Genomic DNA, 18,863 nt, shown 5'->3' with positions numbered 1-18,863 from the left:
GAGCCATTTGCGTAGTGTTTTTCCTCCATATTTTAGCAGTTCATTGTTTATCTTATCAGGACCAGGTGCTTTTCTGTTTTTTAATTTTTTTATTCGTTCTTGCAGCTCTTCTTCTAATATTGGTACTCTATCGTGAGTTTTGTTAATGATTCTCTGTTCTCTTCTTCTATTTCTCCATATAATTTTGTGAAATGCTCAGTCCATTACTTCTCCGTAATGTTATCTATGCGTACAAATTCATTCATTTCTGTTTTTTTTCTCCTTATCATCTTCCACACTTTTTTCTAGGATTTATAGAGGTCGTATTCCATATTTTTAATTAATTTCTCCCAGTGTTCTTTTTTGATGTTATCTATTTCTTGGTTTACTCTATTGAAAGCACTTATGCTTACCACAAAAGTCCTAACCAACAAAATCAATAAAATAATAACTTTATTAGATGAACAACAAGGATTTAGATACAAAAGATTATGCGTAGATACCGTATTTGTACTAAGACAAATCACAGAAAAGGCCATCGAGTACAATAAACCAGCATATCTATGTTTTATAGACCTGACGACCTGCTTTCGATCGAATCCAAGTTGAAGACGTCTTATAAGTCGTCCTACTGTATAAAAGAAACATACCAATCAATATTATAAAAACCATCGAACAGAGTGACTCGTTAAGCCCACTTCTCTTTAATATAGTAATGGACGAAATAATACAAGCAGTACGTAAAGGCCATGGTTACAGAATGGGAAACGAAGAAATCCAAATATTATGTTATGCAGACAACGCTGCATTAATAGCCGAGACAGAAGACGAGCTCCAAAGATTTACACACATCTTCAATATCACAGCCAAGAAATACAATATGATAATATCAGCAGAAAAAACCAAATTTAATAAACCAAAAAAATAATACAACAGGAAGCATTGTTTAGATATTTGGGAATAGACACGTGACACGACACACCTGACACATCTAAAACAAGACAACTACTAGAAACAACAGAGATGAAAATACTTTGACGAATATCAGGGAAAAGTCTGTTGGATAGGGAGAAAAGCGAAAACATAAGAAGAGCATGCAATATAGAAGACATAAATAGATGGGTGACAAAATGAAAACAGGAGTGGAACGAACACATTAGTAGAATGGCAGAGGATAGGATAGTACGAATAGCACGAGATAAGTCACCAAATGGACGAAAAAGTATTGGCAGACCAACAAAAAGATTTAGGTGGCTAATATTGAAGAAGAAACAGGCTTAACTTATTAAAGTTAAGTTTTAATGTTCTGTAAATTTGAAAATTTAATGGATTAACCTCATGTTATAAGTTTTTATACTAGTTTTATACAATGCTAATTAATTTTAATTTCATTGTATTTACTGATACCATATTTTAGCATATCCTGAAGAAGCAAATAAATTTTGCGAAAGCTAGATAAAGATCAAAGAGTTTCACTTTCCTGCCCTATTAATAACTGCAACCCTAAAATAAAACTTTATTATATATATATATATATATATATATATATATATATATATATATATGTTCCACTTGAAATTTCCGCGGAAGTTATATGTGCTTTCTGTAGTTTTATGGGTTTGACTCCGCGTTGAATAATTTTGGTTTTGATAAAAACCATTATTTTAAAAAACCACCTTTCGGCAAATTCGCACTTGACATTGTCAAGTCAGTCGCTGATGCTTGAAGTTAGCTTCAACTACAGAAAGCATATATATATATATATATATATATATATATATATATATATATATATATATATATATATATATATAAATATATATATATATATATATATATATAAATATATATATATATATATATATATATATAAATATATATATATATATATATATATATATATATACACGCATATATATTAAATGGCCAAATATATGGCCTAGGAGGACAAATTCGTTAAACTTCCCGTGCTCGAATCGGTATCAATAAAGTGTTATGAATCATTTCAGCATATCCTGCCGCATCAGACACTTGGGCTGATACAAATTCAAAGAAAGGAAAGTCCAAGTATTCTGACATGTTGAAATGATTCATAACACCTTATTGATACCGATTCGAGCACATAAGTTTAACGAATTTGTCCTCCTAGGCCATATATTTGGCCATTTAATTCAACAAAACGATAACAGCTTTTGCTAAGAGATTTAATCTTTTACACATTTCGTATAACCCAGAGGACAGAAACCACTGCAGTGGTCAAGTTTTAGGAGACATTCGTTGGACGGACTTTCTAAGTTTGAATTTGTATCAGCCCAAGTATCTGATGGGGCAGAGATATGCTGAGATGATTTATAACTATTATTATTATTTTTAAATCAATAGACTACAAATATTATCCTATTAAGCAGATGTCGAAGCAATTGCAGTAAAAATTAAAAAATTGCAAAAGCAAATAAAAAAAAACTACATCTATACTATTTACTTGACTTCTGACATGTAGGCAAACTACAAATAACTACGCTACCCTTAATTCTCGGTAATTTGTATAGCCAAAATACAAAGATGCGATTTTATATATAATAAAAAGTTATGTAGATAAAGGCAAATAATCAAAAGATTTCTTGAATAATTTTAAGTGAAATATATGGACCCCATAGGTCTAAAAATGTATTCTACATGGTAAAACTGACACATATGCAGAATCAAGAGAATGGTGATATTAACTTAGATAAAACTAATAAGGGCTATAACGGGATATGCTAAATGAAACAGAGAAACATGGACACAAGGAAAAAGCGTTAAGGTGACGACATAATAAAATTAACAAGAAAAAAAAAAGAAAGTGAATTGAGCATGTTAGCAGAATCACTAAAGATAAGGTGGCTACAGTAGTATGAAATATCACTCCAGACATAAGACTAAAGTTAGTGTTTTTATGAATATTTTTAATAGCTTTTATGTAGTAGGAAAATTAGCAAATACAAAAATACTTTAGATAATTTAAACTCTTTTCTACATTTAATATATTTGACAATGACTTACGAAGTTGGATGTTCCACTGAAATTCCATGACCATGGCCTCCACCGCCTTTTCCTTCTGTTCCAGATGTAGAGTTTTTTTTCTTAGTTTCTGAAGGATTTAAAATGAGATCTGTTGACTGAAACATCACTCCGTTACTTTGGCTAAAATAAAACGCACATCGTTAATACAACCTAAATCCTTCGATCAATTAACTATTTTCTACAAAAATAAGATCAAAATAAACATTTGTAGGTATTCAGTTCATCAGTTAAGAGTTATTTGTGGTGTAAATAAAAGTAAATATTCAACGTAAAGCGTATGTTAAATACATATAATATATATATATATATATATATATATATATATATATATATATATATATATATATATATATACAAGAATTACTATATATATATATATATATATATATATATATATATATATATATATATATATATCAAACCGATGTCTCGTAGGTACAAAATAAATAGAATTTGAAGAGTTGTGTACCGTGAATTACATTGACAGCACTTAATAAATCTCACAGAAAATATAAACTAAATTAAGGTTAAAACTAAAATTAACGATATCTACCTAACACAGTAGCTTATCACAGTAGCCAACAACTTTTTTTGAAACAATTAACATATTAATACTGACCATGTAATGAAGTGTACAATATAAATGATTAAATTTAAATCTGCGATGCTCAAACAATTATTTAAAAGACAGAAATTTATCTTGATATAGTATGTATTGTTCTGTGTTTGTTACTTTTGTGTATTTAATATAATTGTTCTATTTTTATTTGCTTTTATCTAAAAGTTAAAAAAAATAATTATCCACAAAATAACTCAAAAAAAAAGAAAGATAAAAAAGGCAAATACATAGAAATAAAGACATAATGAGTAACTGATTTCATCAAAGAAGAAGGCTATTGTACCGAACTTGCTTATTTCGACGTAGCCCATATAACGGTTGCATCTCGAGAGGACGATGATCTGTTTTCGAGAACCTTCCGGTGGTATCGACAGGAATGGAATCGAAGCGCTAATGCAAATGAATAGAGTTGGACTATTCCAGAATATTCTAGTACATAATAACTTGTATGTATAAGTAGCGCTGATATTAGCTAAGTCCCTTGTTAAGATATTATCGTGCTGTAAATTTATTAATAAATATATTTATATAAATTAGAACCGCACGTTTTATTTAAAAATGCTACAGTTGGTGTCAGGTGTGTGGTTTAAAAATAAATTCAGCAGTGACTTTTGAAAAAGACTTTTGAACTTTTGAAAAGTATTGTTTGTCGGAAACATCCGCGTAGTTTGATAGTGATCTTTGTAAAAAAAGAAACATTTAAAAATACGTGTTTGCCTGACCAAAGATGTGGCTTGCAGAACTTTCAGTAAAACAGTTACGTCAGCAACTAGAAGAACGCGATGAAGACTGCAGCGAATCCAAGAAGATCCTTCAAGAACGACTGAAGAAAATTCCAAACAAAAATGGAGATGACCCAGAGATATTCCAGTTTCAATCAGCAGCAGAAATAGTTTTAAGAAATTTGATGAGAAAATGAATAAGAAATTTGAAAATGTCTCGAAAATGATTTAAGAAACTTCTAGAAAGAATGATGAAAGGTTCGATGAAACCTCTTAAATTATTAAAGAAGTTTCTAGAACATTCGATAAGGTAGAAGAGAAAATCAAACAGCTAGAGAGCATGATAACTAATACGAAAGTGCTACCCCAAGTTAATGCAGTCGTTTTTGATCCTGTAGTGAAAGAAGAATCGCCTAGAGACGAAAATCATATGAGATTTAAATTGCCACCATTTGATGGAAAGTCTCCTTGGTCCATATATCTTAGACAATTAAAAGCTATTGCGACAGCCAATCATTGGACAGAACAAGAAAAGGCTGTTTCCTTAATTGCTGCTTTACGAGGTGATGCTGGGGATATCCTAAGATCAATTCCTAAGGATCAAGAAAAATGTTACCAGACCTTGTTAACTCGGCTAGATAAACGTTACGGAGATGCCCATCTACAAGAAGTTTACAAAGTACAAATAAGAAGTAGAATTCAACGAGCAATGGGAGTTTGCAAGAATTTGAAACGAATGTTGCTCATATCTGTTGGCTTATCCGGAGCCACCAGACAACATATTGGAAGAAATTGCTGTAGATACCTTCATCAATGGGTTGAGAGACAGTAAACTACAGAGAGCTTTACGACTAGCAAGACCGAAAGTTTTAATGAAGCGCTTGCTATTGCATTGGAACACGAAACAGCTAGTCAAGCTTCACGGAGCTATCGGGTACGAACCTCTGAAGAGAGCCACGAACAAAACAATAAACGTCTGGAGGAAATCGTATAGAAAGTAGTTCGTAACACGATGCTGAAGACACGCGAAACCAGATGTTGGAATGGTGGCGACGTAGGTCATATTCGCTGTAAATTCCAAGAAAATAATAAAACAGTCAGAAAGCTAGAACAGATCGAACGCCGGGCTGGAAAAAGTCATTTAAATGCTGATGCTCAGTCGGTTCTCTTGGGTGAACTGTAAAGATGACGTAAGAAGATGGTGCCGGAAATGTGAACTTTGTGCAACCAGTAATGGTCCAGTTAGTAAAAAGAGGGCACCCATGAAACAGTACAATATTGGTAGTCGAAAAGAGTAGCAATCTACATCGTAGGTCCACTGCCAGAGACGAATGATGAAAATAAATATATCCTGGTAGCCATGGATTATTTACGAAATGGACTGCGGCCTATGCGATACCAAATCAAGAAGCTGCTACCGTTGCAGAGGTACTCGTTAAAGAATTTTTCAACCGATTTGGTGTTCCTTTGGAGATCCACTCCGACCAAGGGCGAAACTTCGAGTCGACCCTTTTCCAACACGTTTGTAAATTGATTGGTGTCAATAAGACCAGAACGACACCCCTGCATCCTTAATCAGATAGAATAGTTGAAAGGATGAACCGAACGATGGGTAAACACCTGTCCAAAGTTGTATCAGAACATCAAAGAGACTAGGATTAGCACATTCATTTATTCCTAATGGCCTACCGCTCGGCCGTGAATGACACTATAGGCTAGACTCCAACCTGCCTGATATTAGGTCGTGAAGTTCGTTTGCCCTGAGTTTGGCTGCAGACCTTCCAAAGAACATGTTGCAAGCAAAGATTATGTCGACCGCCTAAAGTTAAAAATGAGCAATATTCATGAACTTGCCCGACAACACATCCAGTTAGCCAGTGACAGAATAAAAAATCAATATGATCCTTGATGCAAAGATGAAAGCTATGAAGTAGGTGATCTTGTTTAGCTTTATAATCCACAACGTCGTCGAGGCTTGTCTCCTAAACTGCAAAGACAATGGGAAGGTCGGTATGAAATTAAAAAGAGAATAAATTACGTAATACACCGAATTAAGAAGTTGCAAACCAAAAGTAGTTCACATAAATCGTCTTGCACCTTATGCTGGCTCAAATGAAACAGAAGAGGCACGAACCCTTCAACCAGATGACCGGCGACTAAGCTTTAATGAATTTATCTCAAATTACGCAGAGAGAAAGAGTGCTAAATTCGGCGTGACCATAAAAGTTCAGCAGGATCTTTTTAGTGTTCCGCATAACGTCTTTATAGCCCACTGTGTTGCCCAAGATGACTAAGGGAATCTTGTCCGCATTTTATAAGAAGTTCAGTAAGAAATCAGCAGCCTAAAGTTGAAAGAGTACTGAGATTAGAAGATGGTCCTCGATCTTTGCTGTATATCGTGACCAGCAAGTCGTATACAGACAGGGCAAGCTACGAGGATATATGCTCTAATTAATTTGAAGAAAATCGTATGCAATTATGACATCAAGAATTTTGCTTTACCCAAGATAGGTCATTCACTAGAAAATCTGGATTGGAAGATTATCAGAAGCATGATTAAAGTGTTTTTCCGAGACACTGGCGTACGAATTACTCTCATCATCATCATGCAACCTCTTCTGTCCACTGCTGGACATTTACCCCATTTCTCTCTCCCATTTTTCGCCACTCTTCACGGTTCTGTGCTTCTTGTTACCATTTCCTGGATATTCGTCTAATGTCGTCCATCCAGCGTGTTGGTGGTCGTCCTCTGGTAGGAGGATGAGGACGAATTACTCTGAGTTGCATTAATTTGAAGAGATCGTATCCTTCAAAGACAGTAGACTATTATTTTTTTCGGGGGGTTCATTCAGAGCTGGAGAGTCCTGTAGATTCCGCCATCCTGGGCCTTCATATAGAGTTGCTGATCGGAACGCTCAGATCTAAGAGGGGAATAGTGTACCGAACTTGCTTATTTCGACGTAGTCCATATAAAGGTTGCATCTCGAGACGACGATATCTGTGTTCAAGAACCTTTCGGTTCTATCGACCGGGATGGAATCAAAGCGCTAATGCAAATGAATAGAGGTGGACTATTCCAGAATATTCTAGTACATAATAACTTGTATATATAAGTAGTGCTGATATTAGCAAGTCAGTTGTTAAAATACTATCGTGCTGTAAATTTATAAATAAATATATTTATATAAATTAGAACTGCTAGTTTTATTTAAAAACGCTACACTATAATAGGAGGTATTTGAATGCACATCTGGGCCAATCCAAGAGATGATTAAAAACAATATAGGGAGGACTAGGCTTTCGGACTAGAAATAAAACTAAAGTTGATATGCTGGAATTATCGACATAATAAAATATCGCGATTGTTTACAAACTCTTTTAAAATAGAAAAAGTCAACTCACCACCTATAAAAGTGAACAAAATCAATTGCTTCTGCTAGATCTTGCAGAAAAAAAGCTAAAATAAACCAAAATATCAGAGAGAACCACAAAAATTTAAGTGGTGGATGTTAAAATATGAGAAAGAGGGTCTATTTAGGGCAAACATAGTAGAAAAAAGTACCGGAACAAAAAAGGAGTTCTAATAAAATTTGGAAGCATGTTGCAAGTATTATTAGAGCTATTGCTATTGAATACATGGAAATACCTCAGGAAAGCAACCTGATAGTTGTCAAACAAAGTCCAAGAAAAAAATAAAAAAAAGGAAAAACTATGTTCTACAATAAGGAAGCGAAAGTAGGTAAAACAATTGGACCACATAATATTAAACTTATTTAGTAACACCACGAAAATAGGGGAAATAGTAATTTATAAAGGGAAATGTAAAGAAATCGAAATATCCGATAACCAGTTTGGTTTTTATGCAAGGTGGATCAACAATAGATACAATTTTCATTATAAGGCAGCTGATGACAATACAGAAAAAAGAAACATACGCTTATATGGTATTTATTGATCTAGAGAAAGCATATGATCAAGTTTACATATACCACAAAATCTTGAGGTATTCTGTAATGGGTACTCAATAAAAATGAGTTCCCGGTTAGTAGGTGAAGATGGTGAGAAACATGTATCAGAGGGCAACCATTAATGTTATGAGAGGTGTGGCGGAAACAAACTGATAAATTTCACATTAAACTAAGTTAACAATAGGCCTCAGTGATTAGCCGTTATTTGCTGTTTTTAGTGTTTGATCAGATAACAAGAAAACTGCTGGGTAACAGTTCCTGGCGCTTAATGTATGCTGATGATGTAGTGATGTAATCTGAGACTAATTTAGAACAAAAACTGGTATACTGAAGACAAGAAAAATTGTTTAAAACTTAGTTTAAAAATAGAGTATTTTGAATATTTATCTAAAGAAGGTGTTACTACAAATAAAGTAATAACTTCTAAAGGTAAAATGTTTGCGAACAACAATAGTTTTAAGTAACTAGGATCGGTATTACAGAGTCATGGGAAGATAATGAAAATACATGCAGTGAATTAGGAGGGATTCGATGAAGAGTGATATGAAGTGTGACAAAAAGTTTCGAACCAAACTGAAAAAAACATTCTATAAAACTGTGGTTCTGTGGTATCTTCTCAATGTAAAAGGAGTGCCCTGTAAATAGTATGAGATACATATGCGGGAGTAATACCTAGTGTTAAAACAGGTCTGTTAGAGACTGTTAATTTTTATGTAAAAGTAGAATTTCATCAAACTTAGTGCTTAGTCCCCATTTACTCTCATTTGTATTGAATTAGATAACAGGGAAATTACAAGGTAACATTTCCTGGCGCTTAATGTATGTTGATGATGTAGTGTTATTAGAGAATACCAAGAGGATTTGGTAAAAAACTGCCATGAGACAAGCTGGAGTACCCCAGGGCTCAATACTTGCTCCAGTATTATACACAGTCTACAACAGTGACATCCCCCACCCATAGCAAGGATCGGAGTCCCTCCTACTTTTCGCGGATGATACGGCCCTCCTCACATCAGGGTCTCACAGCGTGGACAACAACGGTCTGTATTTAAACGATCACAAAACTACCTTGACAGGTGGTGCAATAAATGGAGAGTGACTATAAATCCCTCCACACATTCTTTTCAAAACTTCAAATTGTCGCGATGCCCAGGGCCGGATAACACTTTTGGGAGGAGACCTTATTTTCAGAAACTCGGTTTCCTACTTGGGAGTTCGTTTTACAAGGACTCTCAACTGGAAAACCGACGTTCAAGAAACCTTAGATAGGATGAGAAAGATGTTTAACCTCCTGAAAGTGCTGACTGACATTCTAGTAAGTTTCGATATCGTTTTACGTTTTATAAACATTCCTATAGACGAAACTCTAAATATTCTAAAAACTAAATACAGTATCCAGCAACACCACTTATCTCTCATTAATCATTGTGTGTCTAACACTTATTTTATCAATCAATTGAATCAATTCTACAGACAATTAAATGGTGCCCCAATGGGCTTCTTCATCAGAAAGATGACAAAGGAAATGGAAATCATGAATACGATTAAGATAAAAAAGTTACAATATCTCGGCCACGTTATGAGAGGGGATAAATATGTGTTATTACAAACCATAATGCAGGGAAAAATACAGGGAAAACGAAGTATTGGGAGAAGACGCATCTCCTGGCTCAATAATCTGAGAAAGTGGTATAATTGCAGTTCCGTCGACTTGTTCAGAGCTGCAATCTTAAAAGTGAAAATAGCTGTGATAATTACCAACCTCCTTAGAGGAGACGGTATCTAAAGAAGAAGAATGGGCTTCTTACTATCTCCAGTAATAGCCAATATCTTTATGGAAGACTTCGAGACCCAAGCACTATCCACGTCAATGCTCAAACTCACATGTTGGCTACGATATGTTGACGATACTTTCGTCATTTTCCCAATAAGAGGGATGCTTGGTGTCTTTCCAAACCCATCTGAATGGTATACATCCTTGTATCCACTTCACGATTAAGATGAGAAGCCATAGGAATTGAAAAAGGCCAAATTGTCTCAATAAAATAGATGACGGCATACTTGGAGACCTCCCATAAAGAAAATATCGTCCGCTGCACCCGTCAATTAAAATCCTACCGTCACAAATGGTCGCGCCAATCCCCACGCTAACCCCCATGCCAACCTCCACCCAAACCACGTCATTATCGACGGTATAAATAAACCGTCCCAGTTGTTCCCAGTACCAGTAATGCATTTATTAGTGATCAGTATAGTAGTGTCTGGGGGCTCGGGAGACTGAGACCTCGGAAGCCCTGAAGACGCGGTTCAAGCCGGAAGACTGTTGAGTTTAATATGAATACCTGTAATAGTATTATTCTTAGTTCTAGGTTTATTGTATATATATATATATATATATATATATATATACATATATATATATATATATATATATATACATATATATATATATATATATATATATATATATATATATATATATATATATATATAAATATATATAATATTTTAAGAAAAGGTAAATTTAAAACTAGTGAAATATCAGATAATTACATAAAATTTATTATAAACACGTGATGGTTACAATAATTATTAAAAACATGGGAATTCCATAGCGTATATCGTATATAATTGGCAACATATTTTAGCAAACAGTCTATCTTAGTGCTATTGACTTAAGTGGGCCGTGGGCAGTATCTTAAAAAACCGTTGAACTTAGATGTTAGATGTTTACCTTGAAAATAAATATCAGAATAGAAATAATGTCCATTTATTTTTCCATGCATCAAAATAACCGATATCTAATACAGAAAACTGATGGCAGATACTTATGTACTTTTATATTATAGATATTTAAGAAAATCATTTCTTGGGTTTTCAAGGAAACATATTAAGTACAATTTCTTATAATATTTCTTACAATATATATATATATATATATATATATATATATATATATATATATATATATATATATATATATATATATATATATATATATATATATATATATATATATATATATACATATAATTTCAATATGCCACATACAAAGATTGGCTAGTTAGTAAAAAAACAAATATGTTAATAATTTATCATTGACGAGAAATCACAGGGTGTCAGAGAGCATGGGACAAATTATAATTGTATGTTGAGAAGCCCAAAGGGATGATATTTTAATTATAGACCAGATAAGTAACGATTATCCCAAGACATTCTTTAAAAAAGATATCTAACAACTGCTTTTATTAAGTTTGGTGATAACAGTATATACTAAACAAACTAAAAAAATATTAAACGTCACTCTCTAAAGGTAAAGACCCAAAGAACTTAGGTTCTAAGGGTCGTACTTTTTCGAATAAAAAAATTAATTTTCTACATGTAAATGCGTCTGAGTTATTTTAAATGGTTATAATCCCAAAATCATAGTACTTTTGGAAACCTATTTTACAATATTTAACATACATTTTTAATCAGTAAATGGTTTAATTTAATAGAATAATCCTTTCTCTTCAATAGGTGTTTTGAGAATCCATGTAGACCTAATATATTAATACATAATAACGTTGTAGATAAACTCTTTATGGGATAAACAATTTTAATTTTACAATAACTGGTATGTGAAAATTCTTAAAGTAAATTTTAAAGCTATATTTATGTGATGTTCTCCCTATTATTATGCGAAATAAACTTTTTTTTTGCATATTTCGAATAGTTTTTATTGTTTTTTAAATAATTGATTTTTGACAAATAATTAAGCAACAAATTAACAAAATAACTTAACAAACTTAACAAATCATTTTAAATGATTTTCTATGCTTTTTAAGTTAAATTTGTGTCACTTTTTCCATATAATTAACGTTTTTTACCTTTCGTAATTTAAAATCTAATACAGGTCTTACATTTTTTATATACATATTGTTCTCATTTATTAACAGCAATTTTTAGATACCTGTATCAAAGTGTATCACGAAAATATCTGCTCTATTAACAATATTAAGTCTAAGATCGCTCGTTTCTGACTTATAAAATTGACTTATTGACGACTTATTGAAATATATTTATTAGTAAATCAATAATTTTTCTATATATCTAAACGATGCTTGGAGTACCTTTTAGACATAGTTTTATTAGATATGAATAAATTGGTAGACAACGACACACACCATATTGAGCAGAAGAAATCAGCGATAACTTTTTGTCAGTCATTGATATACAACATAATGTCTAACTAAAAAATTGTAATTTTATTTGTGTGAAAAATATATGTATACTTGTTTGTTTGACTTTTAAAATATTAACCGTTTGCGTGATCAATATTACTATAAAATTCAGTTTATTATTAGATAGATTATATTCTTAAGTCGTAGAGCCGATGAGTTATCTAGATGATGTGACCCTGGTATATAAATATGGCTACATGTTTATCCGCTGGTGGCAGCTATGGCGCTAAAAGCTTGCACCATTAAACAAACCATATTACTACTAAAAACCAAATCTCAAACTAGATTTTGTAACATACAATATATAGATAATATTTAAAAAGTAGTATTTTTATACTACTGTCACACTGAGTTTAGCAAAACTCTGGTAGAGTAGAGACTAGCAAAACATTTGCACGGATTATACTGAAAATGGTAAATGATTTTATTCTATCAAAATATATGTCTTTTAGCTGACGAAACATAAATGAATTAAAGCGGGATTAGTACGTAGAGGGAAAGCTAAAGCTGCAGGATTAGTAACCTTAAGGCCAAGGGGATAATATTGAATATATAAAATATTTGGGAAAGAAACCCATCTCTTAGTATATCAAGTTTGTTCAATTATATGATTATAAGACTAAGAAAGTAGATAGGAAATAGCATCATAGCTCCAGTTGTTTATCAATCGTAGTCTCAGGCAAATCATGAAAATTTGGTGGCCTGCTTGACGGAGGTGGTGTAATTTCTTATGCCTGTGGAATAATTATTGTCTCCTTACATTAATGTGTAGATGCATAGATATAATTAATTTTTAACTTAAGAAATGAAATACATCATTTGCGTTCGCACAGTGGAATTTTTTTTTGCAAGAGAACATACAGCATGTTTGACAATTACTAACTCAGAGTAAGTTAATAAAATTATCGTTAGAGTTGCAGTAATTGAAAGCCAGAAATGAAATTTAGGTAAAAAAATCAAGACCTTAAAGCAACAACGGTACAAGCCACAATCATACTAAAAATGAGTTATATCCATTTTTCAAATGATTAGGTTCCTATCTACCTACAAAATAAAAACTACAGCTTTTCCTTTATAGATAACTTCACGAGTTACAAATATCCTTGATACTTTTATACCGAAATCAACTATTTTAAGTGTAAAAACCGTACTAGCCATCATATTTTTATAATGGCCTATTATAGAAGTCGAACAGCTCCACAAACTTTATTTTATTATGAAGATTCTGAAAGTGATTCTGATTCGTATTTTAAGTCTGATGATAGTGTTAAATACAAAGACTATATTAAAAGTAATACTGATAGGAACACTTTTCAGGTAGTGAACCACAGGTGAGTAATTAAAAATTGTGACTTGTCCCCTTTTTAAGTAAAATTATTGTGGCTTAAATATTTTTTTTAGATTTGTGTTAAAAAAATGTAAATATAATTTCTTAATGCTAAAATACCATAGCTACCTATTACGACTTTTGTAATAAAACTAAAAAAAAATTAAATCATCCTTGCTTTGTACATTATAATGTCGATTTAACGGCAAGTTGTGGTTTATCCCCTTATTGTCTTAAAAATTCTTACAAAACTTGTATGGTAGTCCCAGGATTATAACACTATTTGTTTGCAGGCAAATGAATTTTCTGATGCTATACCTATCTATTAGAATATCTATAGAAAGATTGATGTTGTTAAAAATATGGGAACAGGTAGATAATGAGACATATAGATAATGAGACAAAACATTTGCATGATTTTAGCGATCTGAAGGATGAAAATTAAAGTGATTTTAAAACAATCCTAAGTATAAAATTGCAATTTATTGTGTTTTTTCTCGTTTAATACCATGTATAATTTTTAATATTTTATTATGATATCTATTTTATAACATGTTATATTCATAAATTTTTTTTACAATAAAGGTGCAAGCCACATTTTTTCGAAATTTTATGGGTTTTTTTCCTACAAAAAGGAATTTAATAAAACAAGCTTAGCGTTTCAAGGATAGTAGATATACAATTTTTAAATATTACTATTTACTGAATTTCTTCTAAATATTTGGTATTTCAGGATTTGATTAAGACCTTTATAGTTGATTTTCTCAAAAACTTACTTTTGTGGCATGTACCGTTATTGCTCTAAGATCTTCAAATATCAGATTTTACTGATATTAAGGCAAAAGTACGAGTATAAACGGTAAGACTAGCAAAAATTGCAAGATCTCAAAACAATACATTATACAAAAATAATTAGCACTAAAATCTATCAAGTATCTACAAGGCCGCTAAAAGACTATAACTGAAAAAATACCAAAAACAACAGAAATGATTTACTCGGTAGCTGGAAAGACACGTCTTGATAGAGAAAAAAGCAAAAACATAAAAACACTTACAGGGTTGAAAATAATAATAATTTGATATTAAAAAAAATAAAGCAAGATTACAATAAACTAATTGACAAAATAACAAAGGTATATTAAAGAGAATCGAGATCAATCAACAATAGAACATCTCAGAGTGTGGGACATCCCCGAAAGAGATATATCAATTAGGTAAGCACGAAGGGGGCAGTCATATGAATAAAAATCGGGAAATTTGATTGGAGTCAAGAATAAGCTGAAAAAAGACATGATTGTTTCTGATAGACTACAGGGAAACAATTCAGAACAATATATTTATTTTGTGAAAATAACATTATTTTGTAAAATTTCTTTGTATTTTGTACTTCTTTGTACTACAAATAATACATTGTATAAGAAATATACATATTTCATACAGAAAATTAAATTTACAATATTTGAAATATTTATCTCATAGGTATATATTTAGCATGACTAGTTTTTTGTAGGTAATTAATTAAGATCTTGTAATCTAATTAAAATTAAAGTATCTAGTGTTAACTCGCTGTATTTTATCTTTAAAAGAAAGAGTCTGATTAATTAATATCGCCAAAAGTATGAAGTCTACTATACAACTAAAACTGTACCTGTGAATTAAATTTTAATAAAATGATGGAACTTTCCAGAATATTAATTTCAAAATATGAATTGGTAAACGGCAATAATATATATAATTCAACTAAACTCATTAAAAATTCTATATTCAGACGTCGATCTTTGTACCATTGTCATTATTTTAAAACTATTTACTGCTAATGTAGAAATTAAGCTTTATCTGTAATTAAGCAAAACAGATAACAATGAATTAAAAATTGTAAAACGGTTACTCTAGTTTTCGATATCGAAACACTATAGGGACCAAGAGCTCAAGCCTTATTCTCACCTCAAGTGTTATATCACAAGTATTAAGACCATCAGAAATATATATCTCTGCACATTTTAGATTTCTAAAAAGCTTCTGACCATATATACCATAGCATTGTAGGAAGCCCTCGGTAATATTAAAGTAAACAACTAAAATTTTGAAAAGAGTAAAAAATTAATTACTGGCAACAAAACGCTAAAATTAGAATTATTGAGCAAATCTTCAACATCATTAACATACGTAGAGGAATAAGACAAGTTTACGAACTGTACTGTCTCATATACTATTTAACCGGCAATTGAAATTACTATTTAAAAGAACACTAGAAAAAGTAAATGATTGAATGAAAGTTAATGCCATTAAAATATCAACCATGGTAAACGCACATGATATAATACTTATGACAGACTCAGATATAAGATTACAAAACAAACCATTTCAATGAAGCATTCTTACTGGAACAGTAAATTCATAACAAATACTTCCGTTAGATGAAGAATAAGTTCAATTCAAAAACGAAAAAATAAAAGCCTGAATGTCTTAAGCCAAAAATACTTTTCCTAGAGTAAGCGGGCTTCTTTCTGATTCACATCCCAATCGAAGTAAAGTACGATCTTTTTATATGCTGAAAATACTAGAAGCATATCAAACGATTCTAGTATTTCACAAAATTTAGACAAGTAGCAGATGGCAAGAAAAATTTTTTCCAGAGTTTTCTCTAACCTTTATTAATGGAGACAAAAATGACGAAAACGGTTACTAATAGCATATAAATGCAGAGTAGAGAAATATAGCTTTGGTAGTAAATCATTTCGGTTGCCTAAAATAAAGTCTCACACAAAAGTGGTTCACAGGTTCTTAAAATTTTTCTATTCAATGCCAATTTCCATTAATTTTAATCTTCTAGTACGTCTACTATCTCATGTTTCATAATATTTTTTCTTTCTTATTATCATGATGTTCCAATATTTCATAAACACTTATATTTGCTTTAAGTACCTATTTGACATTTTTTGAAAGTATATTCAATGAAATCAGTGTCATAAAGTTAAACATTAGACTGTTTAAAAAGTTAGCACATTTATGCAATAGTCAGTTGTTTATACACTTATTTTGCTTACCTCGCACAACTCGTTTTTGAGCCATACCATGGTGCATTGTTGCCCTCTACGTCATACTGGTTTGTTTGGTTTTGACTGTGATGTAACTCCATTCTAAAAAAAAAGTAAAAAAAATGTAAGTGTTTATCAAAATTAAATAAATTATTTAAACAAAGTTTAAACATTACAGAAAATTACTGCGTGGAAACAATTCACTGAAATAATCTTAATTGATTAATCACTCTCAGCTCTGAATTTTAAAAATCTGATCCAAAATGACAAATATTCTGGCTGAAAAACATCCGCGACTGGACCGAATTAAACCCACAGACGCGTTTAAGAAAAGTAGAAGATAGAGACAAATTTGCAATGGTTATAGCCAACCTTCGATAGTGGAGTCCGCACTAAAACAAGAAGAAGAAGAATAAAAATCTAGAACATTCAAGATACCATCGAAATATCCTGAAATGTCTAGTGAAGTTTAGAACGTCAGAAAATCTATAAAAACATAATACGTTGTTGACAGTTTAGAACAGTTGTATTGAGTTTATAGTTGTCAGTTTGTTAAAATATTGTAAACAAATTGGTGTTTAAAGAAAGTTATTTTTAAGAAGAGTAACATTGGTGACAAAGGGAGATTAAATACATATTAAGAATTTGTTTCCCCCCTTGGTTTTCAAAAATAAAAGAAGATGAAAAAAAACTTAGTAAAGAAAAAGAAAAAGGAAAAAGAGAAACGTAGACAAGAAGAGGAAGAGAAGAAGGAGAGTCGTAGAAAAGTAGAGGAAAAAATCATTAATAGTTTGTCTCAAATTCACGAAAAGTTTCATTTAGAGATAAGTCAAATTACTTCTAGATAGATAAACTAGAACAACAGAAAGGTTTAATATAAAATAAAAAAATAAAATAGTAGAACAATAACATAATATAAAAACAAATTTAGAAAATAAATTAATACAATAACAAAATGATTTAAAATAACAACAAAACGATTTTAGTTATAATTTAGAAAAAAAAGTAGTTACGTTAAAGAGAAAAATTAATACCAAAGCTTTTGTCTGTACATTGCCATCTGTCCCAAATTTTATTATTATAACCTTTAGGGGGGGGGGGTCAATAGTAGTGTAAATTTAAAATCGCGACTGAATTCCTGTTGCGTCAGCCGCAATTTTTATTTTAAGGGAGCACTATATCAGTATTAATATCTATGCCATTTTTAAGTTTTCGACAAAAATGGTCGGGACTGAAATTGTTGTAAATACGATTTCCTACAATTTCTTTTTTACAAAGTTTTTCGTTTATCGAATTATAAACAAACAAAACAAATTATCGAATTATCTCATTTATTATTAACTTTACGACATGGATTTACACAAGCAAAAATGGAGGGAATTATATTTTATACAATTTTGATTTCTTTCTTTTTTTTGGGCTAAAATTAATATTTAAGGTCGTAGGTTCGTTTCTGTTTATGACTTGCTGCTGATGTCACCGTCTAGGGTTTGTTAGGTTTAGGATTTTAAATATTTATTTCAGCAAAAAAATTTAGAAAAAAATAAAATCGTATAAAATTGAACTCTCTTCATTTTTGTTTATGTACATTTATGTCGTTAATAATATGAGAAACTTATCGTTTTTAATTTGAAGCTGCAGCTGGGGCCAATGGCTGAACTAAGAAAGAAATAGCAGCTTTCTTGATCGTGTCGCTTCGAGGAAAAACAGCAACCGTCTGGCAATTTCTTCCCCAGGATGCACCCTGTTATACCTCTCTCGTTCAATTTTTAGAAACAAGATATGGCCAGCTGCATCTAAAGCATGTAAAGCATATTTTACAAAGTCAGTGAAGTTTGGAACGTCAGAACATGTATATACACATATGTGGTTCACAATTTAAAACAGCTGTAATTGAGTTTTTAAAGTTTATAGTTGTCATTCT

At 31.5% G+C, this 18,863-nt stretch overlaps 1 protein-coding gene across 3 annotated transcripts in view; it reads right to left on the bottom strand.

The window, feature by feature from the left end:
- Positions 1-18,863, bottom strand: part of LOC140443474 (proton-coupled amino acid transporter 1-like) — a 322,463-nt gene that overhangs the window by 59,094 nt on the left and 244,506 nt on the right. For 2 of the 3 annotated variants that reach the window (XM_072534761.1, XM_072534762.1), the window contains exons 2-3: positions 16,949-17,041; positions 3,022-3,162 (exon numbers count right to left, since the gene is read on the bottom strand). In XM_072534761.1, the coding sequence (XP_072390862.1) occupies positions 3,022-3,162; positions 16,949-17,041 (234 nt within the window). Of the gene's footprint in view, positions 1-3,021; positions 3,163-3,511; positions 3,597-16,948; positions 17,042-18,863 lie in introns of those variants that run through there. The other variant, XM_072534763.1, reaches the window with a different exon arrangement.

The sequence above is a fragment of the Diabrotica undecimpunctata genome, chromosome 6, assembly GCF_040954645.1.
Source record: "Diabrotica undecimpunctata isolate CICGRU chromosome 6, icDiaUnde3, whole genome shotgun sequence".
Taxonomy (NCBI): domain Eukaryota; kingdom Metazoa; phylum Arthropoda; class Insecta; order Coleoptera; family Chrysomelidae; genus Diabrotica; species Diabrotica undecimpunctata.
The sequence above is the reverse complement of the archived record's forward strand: the minus strand, read 5'-3'. Positions and strand labels throughout refer to the sequence as shown.